The sequence below is a fragment of the Nycticebus coucang genome, chromosome 6 (genome assembly GCF_027406575.1).
Source record: "Nycticebus coucang isolate mNycCou1 chromosome 6, mNycCou1.pri, whole genome shotgun sequence".
Classification (NCBI taxonomy): Eukaryota; Metazoa; Chordata; class Mammalia; order Primates; family Lorisidae; genus Nycticebus; species Nycticebus coucang.
The window spans coordinates 87,294,086-87,306,071 of NC_069785.1; the positions used below are offsets into that span (position 1 = coordinate 87,294,086).

General features: G+C 36.7%; 1 protein-coding gene across 2 annotated transcripts in view; it reads right to left on the reverse strand.

The window, feature by feature from the left end:
• The window catches only part of LOC128588175 (testican-3-like), a 177,804-nt gene extending 166,294 nt beyond the window's left edge, over positions 1–11,510 (reverse strand). For both annotated transcript variants that reach the window (XM_053594830.1, XM_053594829.1), the window contains exon 1: positions 11,400–11,510. In XM_053594830.1, the coding sequence (XP_053450805.1) occupies positions 11,400–11,482 (83 nt within the window). In that variant the 5' untranslated portion in view covers positions 11,483–11,510. The remainder of the gene's footprint in view (positions 1–11,399) is intronic.
• Between the last annotated feature and the right edge of the window lie 476 nt (positions 11,511–11,986).

Here is an 11,986-nt window from a genome sequence, read left to right on the forward strand (position 1 = left end):
GAGGACCAGTCCCTGCACACTCTACTTGGTCTGACCTTTCACATGCCCTCCACCCGATGCCCCCCAGCACCTTCCACCCAGACTTGCTCACCGCGATCCCCCTAGCCTCACCTTGTAATCAGTGGGACCTAGACGTTCCCCCTTGCTGCTCACAGCCTCTGCCACCATCTTCCACAAAGGAAACTCAGGTTCTCATATTCTTATTCATCCTCTGAGTAATGCCCTCCCATGGTTCACCCCCTACAGTTAGAATAAAACCTGAACCCCTCCCTGGGGGTTCAGGGCCAGCACAACCTGAGCGTTGCACACTCAGACCCGGCTGTGTCCGCTCTTCTAACCACAGTGGGCCTTGCCGTCTTATGGACACAGGTCCAGTCTGTCTCCTCTATAACATCCTCTGCTTCTCTGTTCCCTGTGCCTGTCTCACTCTGCCCTGATATCTGAAAACAACTCCTTTCTTTTCACTCAAGTAATTTCTCAAACATTATTGATGCTGAGAAAATTTCCTTAACTGCTCTGCCACACAGCACACCCACCCCACGCATCCTCGTCATTTATCTCTAAGTGTCCTGTGCTTTGTTTAATTTCTTACTGTCTTCCACTCCACAATGTAAAAGTGACAAGGCTAGTGGCTTCCTTTGTCCTTACAACTCCATAACCCAAATGTCTGTCTGTATCATTGGCTTAGGATAGGTGCTCAGCATGTGTGTTCAGTGATAAATGAATTATAAATAAATGAGTACAGTAGAAAGTGCAAGTCATGTAAGAACAAAAAACTAGGCAATGAACTTGGCAAGGGAGACCCCACCAATGCCCTGTGAAGAAGTAATTTTACTGCTGTAGCTGCATAAACATTGCGAGTTAGTACGTAAAGTAACTGCAAATTAGATGAGGTAAACAGAAAGACCACACAACCTGTTGGGAATTTTTATAAGGTGCAGTAGATACAAAAGCCAAAGGATGACAAAGGAATAAAAATAAAGTTCTTCTTAGATATTTCCCTACACATGGCAATGTGATTGAATTAGAAGGAGACCAACGGTCAGGGGGTTTTGTTTATTTGCTTCTTAGTTTACACATTTTTTTTAAAATTTTCTCTATACATATACATGTGTTTATTTGGTTTCCACTTTTGGCCTTCAAAATTAAAAAGGCTTAAATAACAATAACAATGTTTAAGATAAGGACTAAAATCAAAAACCTCATAAAGAATGAATGAAGATTAATACATTCAGAAAAGAAACAAGACGATTGCTGTAATGAAATATTGAGCAATAATAATGTTAAAAAGTAACATTCACATTGTCAGATAAGAGTATGTCTATCATAGAATGCTTTGAATCTGAGGTTAAGTACGGAGTCACTGGTTAACTTTTTTTTTTTTTCCAAATTCTCAAAAAAAAGACAACTAATATTTATAAATAAAAATAGAAGATAATTTCAAAAAACAGATCATGCCAAATCTACAGACAATAGAAAAAGAATACTTCAAAACCATTCTATTTCATCTGGACATACCTGATATTAAAATTGGAAAAAATATATTATTATAAAGGGAAATTACAAACATCTTTCACTTATAAATGAGGATGTAATATCCTAAACAACACATTAACAAGTTGAATTAAAAATTAATGTTCAAGTAATGTACTTTGGTCAAAACCAAATCAAATTTATGTGAGAATTAGTCACTATTCTCTCTTTTTTTTTTTTAATTTGCTTTTTAACAAAATTTTTATAGACATTTCAATTTGTTCATGTATGCTAAGCAATAAGCAGAAACACCTAGAAAATTATATGAAGCGATAATTATGACAGCAAAGGTTATAAGACAGGAAGTGGTGGATCCAGAGTTCAGAACACAAGTGCAGGGATTAGGGGTCTGGAACACAGAGTGAGGAGGGCTGCTGGTGACGATAATGGTAACAACAGCAATGATAAAGGCAGCAGAAATAGCTCCGAATGTTTTGTGAGCATTAAACTGGTATCTCTGTAATTTAGTAAACAAAGTGTCAGAGACACCCAACTTGATGACTTTTACCGTCCTTGTGAACAAAGAAGTGATTTGACTCAATGAGAACAAAAAGGAAAATGAAAATTTACAAAGCTTGTAAGAGCAGAGAGCCTTAGAGTAGAAGCTCATAGAAATGGAGATACAGGTGATTCAAGACAATTACTGCAAAGTATGGAGGATCTAGTCAGGAGTAAGGAACACTGCTCTGTCATCACATCAGTACAGCTGTGTGGGGACAGCAGATACGTGAGATGCAGAAGACCTGGGCTTCAGTATTAAATGTGCTGACGGACAGAGAGCTGGGACTCTTCCAAGTCAGCTAAGTGACTACGTGTGGCACCAAACAAGGGGGGGCCTTGATATCCAACAGGCCTCCTTTCAGGTCCTGGCTCTGTCACTTAGTATTTGGATGCCTTTACAACTCACATAAACTGAATTTTAATGTCTTAATCTGTAAACTAATGACGGCGACAGTAACTACAGAATAAAGCAATACTCATGAAGCACTCCAAGCTCCCAGTGGACTGTTTGTGACAAGCACTGGGTGTTGCCCTTCCTGTGATCCTCCAACGCCTCCTCCTGGCCATTATCACAATCACACAATCAGTATCTGCTAGGGACTGAATGTAGAACTGAATTAAGTTGTCTCTAAGGGATGTTCTAGACCCAAAATTAATTTAGTTCACACAAACCCTAGATATAGTGTTATATCTATAGAAGATATAGAAACCCTGTTTCTCACTTAAAACAGAGAGAAAGCTAGGGAAATGATAAAGAAGGTATTGTACCCCACAAACATATTAGCTGTTTATCCTTTGGCACTGAAGAGCAAGTATTTTAACTAATTATGTGTCTGGAACCATATCTTGGATTAAAGCCTTAACTTAATGTAATTTATATCCCGTTTTTAACATAAACCTTTTTATCACATGCAAAACCCCTCTAACTTGAATGAAGCACCATAGTCTATAGTAATTATTTATAAGTATCTGGAAACTCCATTCAGTGGTTTTTGTATCTTGTATGCTACAGTTTTATCTGTGAAATAAATGAAGTGTTTCCATTTGAGAATGAGAATGAACTGTGTACCACTGCCAGGGCCGGACGCTGATGTCAGTAGTGTCAGTGTGGTAGAAAAGGTTGTGTCATGCCTCGTTCAGGCCCCAGAAGATAAGTTCTTTAAAACATGTGTGCATATTTGGTGCTTTTAACCAACATGAAACTTCGTAAAATGAAACTGGATAAGGCTCCATCCTACAGCTCTGTGATTTTTCCACCATTAATATAATTCTCGAATTTTCTTGATAGCAAATTTCAAATAGATTTATTAATTAGGGTAATGCATCTACTATCACATCTCTTTAAATTTCAGTGACTTCACATAACAAAAGTTTATTTGGTCTTGCATTTTCATTTCATGTAATAGGCAAATGAGTCTACTTCTTGGATGATCTTCATAGGATGATTCAGTAACGGATTTCTTTTTATCTTGTGGCTAACCCATCACCTAGGGCACTGGAATGATGGAGGATGCAATCATTCCCATTTCTTAACCTTCTGGACTCAGAAGTGACAAACATTCCTTCCGTTCTGGTGCGACAGGTAAGAACGAGCCTTATGATACGACAAAGACAGAAGGGCCTGGAGCTCATGTTCTATGACTAGACTTGGCTGTCTTTGCCCAAATATGAGTATTAGAGAGTACAAATTATATATTCAAAATCATAATGTGAACACAGAAATAAATAAGAAGGAAATTTGAATAAGAGATAGGCCCAATATTAAAAATCTTCTATTGTAAAGAAATTTAAAAGAAATAAGTAAATTAAATCGGTAATCTGGGAAACAAAAGATTATTCAAGCTGAAATATGGATGCACAAGACTCTAAACTTCCTAATTATTTATCAACATTAGTCAGCTACAAAAAAAAAATGCTTTCAATAAGTTTTAAAAATTCATATATTCCAGCCCTTCAATGTCCATTACCCAGAAGTACTGCTGTCTCTCTGCCAACCCTTGGTTGGCAGGAGGCTCAGCTATAATGCATCTAAAATTATGGATTCTTTAATAAAAATTCAGTAACAGAAAGCTTGACTTTAATATTTAAAATATCGCAATTAAAATAAATTCATTAAATGAACTCACAGAAATAGTCATTCCAGCTGATCACTGGGAAGTCACAGCATTAAGAATGATAATATCAAATTCTCTAAAATTCTAAGAATTATAATTGATATCTGGAAAAATAAGTATTTGGAATGAGAAATACTCATTTAATAATGAAGAGATTATCAAAAATGGAACCACATAAATACTAATTAGGTTCGCCATAGCACCTGTCCATTAAATATTAACTACTTCACATTAACAGATCTAAATAACAGTGAGAGCAAATAAATTCTGTCCACTTTGTTACAGCTTGAAGATCTAGTACTTCTTTCCCATTGTTGAGCCTCTTTTTATTAAATCCCCCTATTTTAAGTTAAAACTATCCTCATCTGAAAATACTCTGTAGCTCCAAAAAATGTTATTGGCACAGTCAAATTATTTTAGTTCCCCAATGTTTGTTACCACGATTCTCCACGTTACAACTTAGAGATAATGGCCAGAGTCAAGCCACCACCACCACCTCCATTATTAAAGACACACAAATACATATACTGAAGAGGGAAAATATGACTTTTTCCGTATCAATTTCAAATCAAGAATAAACCATAACAACTGAAAACTCAAAACTACTAAATAGTATTCTTTATCTAGAAGAGTGGGATAAAACAAGCACCAGCACATAGCGTTAACAGGGGAGAAACTGACGCACTCTCCTCTGAGGATGTCTGGCCATATCTATAAATGGCAGTCAGTGTGCAATAGGCATGTGAGTTATATATGATTTCATAAGGCTCCAGGCTCAAAGCTAGCATGAGTTAAATACAACTCACTTGGATGGGCAGCGCCTGTGGCTCAGCGGGTAGGGCGCCGGTCCCACATGCCGGAGGTGGCGGGTTCAAACCCAGCCCCGGCCAAAAAAAAAAAAAAAAAATACAACTCACTTGGCAGTTAATGTGTTAGGTCTCTAATAATCTTTAGGCCACCTGAGATACAGAGATTTCCTTGCTATTTCTCTTTAAGCATCTCCACACATTTTCCCCCAACAAACTTGGCCCAATGTCCCCGTCCCCCACCCGTACTTTTACTTGGAGTCATCTTAAATTACATCTCCTATCATCCTGACAGGAGTCAAATAATCAACTACAGCTCAACAACTTAAACTTCAGCTTTTAAATATACAAATAATGTAATATTTGCAGGTTTAAAAGGGGGTTCTAATGTATTATGAGCACAAAGACACAGGAGTATTTAATCCCACCTTGGGGTGGGAGATCAGTGAGGCAAAGTTGAATGGAAATTTCTCAATAATTAATGCTCATTGAATGCTTATATTGTGAAAACTGCTTGAGACAAGTTAAATCTTTAATTCTCACAAAAACAGAGGAAGATAGAGAGTATAATTATCACCTTGATCTCATAAACAAGAATACAGAGTCTAGGAGACTTTAATTTGCTCAAAGTCACGGTGGAGATAACAGAGAGGAAGCCAGACTCCAAAAGGAGTCAGTCTAGCTCCAAGTTAAATACCATTTACCAGTATGCTAAATGCTTGATCAGAAATGGAGTCTTTGCCATAGACTAAAAGAATGGGAGGACATTTCTGCAGGAAAACACACAGACATAACCAACGTCCAGGATTATAAAATATACAACACGTGTAGGAAAGAAACAATAATTATATCCAAACCTACCGCAAGGCCTAGCATGAATGAGGTACTGTTCTAACTGTTTTACTTAATATTAACTCATTAATATTTAAAAAAACAGCACACTAAGTGCCATTTCTATAATGTCTACTTTACAGTGGAAAATCTGGAGCAGAGAGTTTAAGTAACCTGTCCAAGATCACACAGCTAAGCCAAGGGGGAGAGCCTGGGAAGTCAGTCACTCTGGCTCTAGCTTCTGGGGGTACGAAACACATTCTGTGCATTCTAGACACAAGTTTCCTGCTGGAATGGGGCTGCCCTGTCCAAGGAAGACAGCTGCAGAGGAAGCTGGGAAGCCGCCTGGCCCACGTTGTAAAAGGATATGGTGGTAATCTGGGTCTGAAACAACGTGTCCCCGTTGCTTAGGTGGAGAGGAAACACCCCAGTAACGACAAAGCATGCTGTGCCCTGCAAAGCTGAAGTCAACACTGGGACTGACTTTTACACTCATTGTTGTTTTTGTCATGCATAACACCTGATGCAAAGCCAACCAAGTCATATGGACTGATCAAATTAATTCAATTTTCTGCTCATGAGCAGTTCTCTACTATACCCCCATGAGGGTGATAACAGAAAAACAGCAAAACCTAAGAATTGTAGGTTTAGCAAACAAGAATGTGGGTTAAAATATATTGAAACACTGTAGATTATGTGATAGTCAGGTATTTTTGTAAAGAAATACAGGTTTGTTATAAAACAAAATGAACCATTCCATAATGCTTAGAAGAATAGCTCATTTATGTAACAGGCATTGTAAATGTTATAGTATAGGGCGGCGCCTGTGGCTCAAGGGGTAGGGCGCCGGTCCCATATGCTGGAGGTGGCAGGCTCAAACCCAGCCCCGGCCAAAAACCAAAAAAAAAAAAAAAAAAAGAAAGAAAGAAAGAAAATAAATGTTATAGTATAAAGACAGTACAACATAATAAGATAACACAGTGTAGAACCACAATGGCCATGGTCAATGTTCCCATCTGGTAACAAATAAAGTAAATTCTCTGAGTCTCAGCTTTTACCCTTGGTACAATTAGGGTGACTGCCCCCACCTGACCTCTAGCACTGTTGTGAGGCTGAAGGAATCGCATGTATGTGCATGTGTGCACATCGACACAAGTTCCAGAAATGAAATAAACACTAAGGAGTTTAGTTATTATCTGTATTTTCAGGAGAGGAAACAAACAGTGTTAACACTATTTTACAATCCAAAATACTACGGTCATTTTTAATGTAATTAATTAAAAAAAAACGATTGAGAAACCGCATTATCCTAACTAAAAATTGTATGGACTTACACAGATTCATAAATGTGTGTTCATAAACATAATTAAAAATTCATAATTGAGCTTTCATTTCTTCTTTAATGAAATGGGCATAACACTTCGTATAAAGCAGCAGAGTTGTTGTCAAAGCTAAACCAGTGTAAGCAACGTAGTAAAGAGCTTGCATATGTTAAGTGTGAATCAGATACTGGATTTCATTTTCCTCTGAGGACACTACCAAAACATTTACATTCTACAGGCATTAAATCTTTCATAAGTATAAAAGCATTGCCTTAAAATAATTTTGATAAGTTCATTTTAGTTTAACCAACATTTGAGGGATTCTAACTTAGGCCCTGTGATTGAGTCTCCTCATCTTAAATATTTCAACATTAGAACAACAGAAACACAAGTACCACAGTCATGCAATTAATAACCACATAAACAAATATAGGTAAATATAATTTCTTAAATATAGTCCTTATAAACCAGGAACTCAAGAGTACATAATTAAAATAGAGGAGTTTCAGGAATGAATTTCTTTGGATATATATTTCTGATAAGTAACACTAAGATTAGTTTCATCATTTTCTAATGCTTTCTGAGGAGGGAAAAGGCATTTCCTTATTGATTTTTTTTTCATTTTTATGTGTAAATGAAGCAGAAATTAACGTGGTTAGTTTTGTCCTACAACACTTTCTTCAACCTTACTATATCTTATTATGCTGAACCTTTTCCTTTTAATATCAGCAGCATTGACTGTGGCCAGAAACACTGATCTAGAAATAGTGTTAATTATCTGCAGCTGCATGGGCAGCAAGGGCACAGAAAACACTGGGCTTCTCGCTCACAATATGCAACAACAATGAAAGAAAGACCCCTCCATCATCAGCAACTGTAGATCTATTTCCCAGGTAACAATATAAAAAACGGATCACATTCAAAGCCTGGAAAACCCCTCATATGTTCTGTATTAAACCATCCAAAAATTAGTTATGTTACCATATTGGAAAACTGCTGCAGTTAATGTTCTTTCTCATTGTTCATAAAATTATTTGGTAATGATAATGGTAACAAAATTAGCAAAATAACTCAAGTATCATGCTGGTTTGAGGCCAGTTCTTCGCAGAGGAAAAAGCCATGATTCCACAATATCCAAACATCACATTTATGACAATTACTATTTGGTACTATTTGGATGGTACACCACCCTCTACATTGGCAGTGGGGCTCACAGCTAGTGCCCATGAGGGGCCACACTATTTCTCTGATTTCAGAAAACAATTGTGTAATTTAAAGCACTAAGGAAGGAGACACTTACGAATCATTTCAACAAATCCAAGCCAAGGGCCTACAAGTTTCTTAAAACCAATTATTACAGACCACAAATGAATGCATATTTTTAGACTTTCCTTTTCTTTATATTCTGGAAACCATGCATTCGTTCATTCTTGCATTAAGTTTATTTTAAAATATTTGTTGACTTACTTTCCTGGCCCTTCCTATGCACTCCCAACAAATACACACAAGCCACACAGAAGACGACATTTAGATACAGTATATGTACAGCAATCATTTCACCTGGCCAAACTCTTTCTCAAAATTTTCTTCCCTAAATGCTCTGCAAATGGCTGTTATACTGAACTCAAATGGTAAGATCTGAGTAGGAAGTACGGGATGAGATGGGGACCTTACTTCGTGGAACGTCTGAGGAAGATTAAAGTTAGACAAGTGCAGTGAGTATCATGAGATGAGAAGTTCAAGGTTGTAAGGTAATGGAGAAATGGCTATGCTGTCTAGTTTGGCGAGAGGAACTCGGAAAGGCCTTTTTCATAAACAGGACTCCTCCTGAGGAATCAGCATGTTCTACTTCCTTCCTCTTTTATGAAATCAAGGAATAAAAATAAGTTCTCCCTTTAAATGGAAAAACTGTAGCAATTTCTAATCTAAATTGTGTTTAAGTGGCCAATATTGATTAATTAAACCCTCTTTCTCTGCTTTTTTTTTTTTACCACAAATCCAAAATACATACACAATCCTTAAATCTAAGAACTACATTATTTATATTAGTAATCTTTATTGATCAAACTGCTTGGCAAAGTTCTTTTTTCCCTAAGTGTTTTATAGACATTCACTACATACTGACATCCTCAAGGCAATTCAAGCACATAAAATATTAATCTTAAAATCAATTCATTGGAAACTATTTATTTATTGAATATAGTATAGATTGGGTACATAATTTAAAACAGACTATCAGAAAAAGGATAAGACTAAATACTATTTACATAAAACACTGAAATCTACCCACAAAAGCATAAATAGTCTATCTCACCACCACAGCAAAGGCAAAGCTATAAGAGGTTCTTTGTTCAAGATGCTTCAACAGTATATATTAAGGAACATTGAATTATTGATTTTTAATAGTTTTTATCATGTAAAGGAAAGTTTTTGTGGTCTTTTTTCCCTCCAGGATTTGTAGCTAAGTTTTTGTTTAATGGTAAATCAGAGAAGAAACAGGGAGATAGAAGGTATTAAATGTGTGTTGATAGAAATCCTTCCCAGCGTCTCTGAACTCACTAGAAAAGAGGGTTTGCTCCTGTAGGAAATGAACTGACTTGATCTCTGCAACTTAGGTGAGAGATCGTGTAAGAATTCCTTTGACACCAGGTTTTTATTGACTTTTCAAGTAAAAATGTTCACTCCCCCAACATACACATATTCACATACTAATCCTTTTTAAACATGATGATTAACAGAAATTTCAAGAAATTTAGAATCTTAAGGAAATACACAGAAAAATGAGTTTCTAGCCCAAAGTTTTTTTAATCCCTTTGTAACATTAAAATCAGTCACAACTGACTGGGGCTGTATTACTGATGACTGCTTCAGACTTTTTTGGCTTTCAGTGGTATACTGGTTTTATAAAATCATTATTTCCAAGAGATCCTTTACTCCTATATATTTCTGAACTGTTGTTTCTCTCTCCCTTTCTGTCTTACTTCCACAAGTGCGTTATTGATAGGCCATGATTCTCGGTCCTGAGCAAACATATTCCCAAACCCTCTACTTCAATTGCAACAACCTTCCTTGGAACTTGAAATCCACCACCATAGACTTAGCATTATGAAATACAGACTTCCACTAATCCACTTAGCATGCAAGAGGGTGTTCTGTGCTTTTACATCGATGTAACTATAACATTTGTTGTTTTCTAGAAATGCTACTTAGATTATCATTTTCCAATATACTTATTCTCCGTTTGCTGGTGTATTCAAGTAACAGAATTTACATGTAGTACACTAAAGTGAAAAATCTATTCTCTGAGAATACCTAAGCAGCAAAGTTTCCTTGCTCATTGATTTAAAAGCCACGCATAAGTAGGTCCACTGTCATAGAGAAGAGTATTCTCTCAAAGGAAATAACCTTACAAAGTCATAGTAGAAATGAATACGCCTACTTACTTCACTTTTGATGGTATCATGTTCCAATTCTTAAGATGCAGAACCAAACTACACAGGCTATTTTAAAATTACTGATCCTCCTCAATACAGAGCCCACCTTATAGAAAGCAGTGTTGATTGTTAGACACAGTGGAAGCCCTGTAAGTTGACCACCCAAGGGACTGTCACAGACTGGTCATCACACAGAGGTGGTCCAAGTAAGGAACTAGGCTGCTGTACTGATACATACATGTGGTGCATGTCCAGTCTGTGAAAATTAGGTTCATGTAAGGAGGCAGTCAACTATGGACGTTCTAGTGTATTTGAAATCCTTCTTTCCAGTGCAAGAATTTTGTGTCAGCCTCCTGGGGACAGTCGCAAAGGACACAAGGGTACCGGTGCTTCTGAAAGAATGTGTCCTGACATACTCCACTACCAAATCTTTATTTTGTTGACTTTTAATTTCTTTTTACGAACATCAATCCATTCATTTTTCTCCTTAAACTTTATTTCCAATTCTCCTCTCCTCTGAGGGAAATAGAGATATTTGAGTTTCAATAAACAAATATATTTAGAGGGTATCAAACTGTAATTGTTTCTCAAACTTGAAAAAGTACAAATATCAAGATGTAACATTTTTATCCTATCTTTATAAGATTTGTTTTATTTAATAACATATGCCTAAAATTCTAGATTCTATAGTAATTCTGACTGACGACAATGTTTAACCCAAGTGGGTCAAGCTTCTGAAACTGTTTCACTAAAACTGTGCATAAAAGATTAACAGGCACTGACCAGTATTTATTCTCTGCAGTTACTCCCGGCAAGGAGCACTCTGCTGTTGGTGGAATTTAATTCAGCAATGTTTACCTGTGTGTAAGCCTCCGATGACTAACGCAGACTGCCGTCTGAGGATCTTGAGCAATGCACACTTTATGACGACTACATTTCATCTTTAAGCATGGATCTTTAGCTGGATCTAAAGCTAAAAAAAGGGAAGGGGAGTTGTACAGAAAATATTAAAATCCGTTTCTGTGAAAAGGGGGACACATAATCCCATGGAGCACAATTTGATTATGCAACTTACATAGCATTTAGCCATAAAGTGTTACCACACTCCTCTACTACTGTAGAAGTTAACAAATATTTGCACTTTAGTCTCACACACTCCATTCAGAGGCTAATATGCACATGCCTCTAAGAGCAGACAAAATGCAATCAAAACAGAAACTGCGACCAAAACTCTCTATACTTGCTGCTATCACTTCAGAAGTAAAAGTGAAGAAATCAGGTTGGACTATTTTTTAATAGTAGAAAACTATAATCTAAACTTCTGCTTTCCATAGAGAGATACTGGTGAGAAGAGAAGTTAAATGAAATGAACAAACAAAAATATGTCAGTGAACACTAAATTAGAGTCTTGGATATTCAAGAAAAGTCCACAGCTGTGTGTGCTT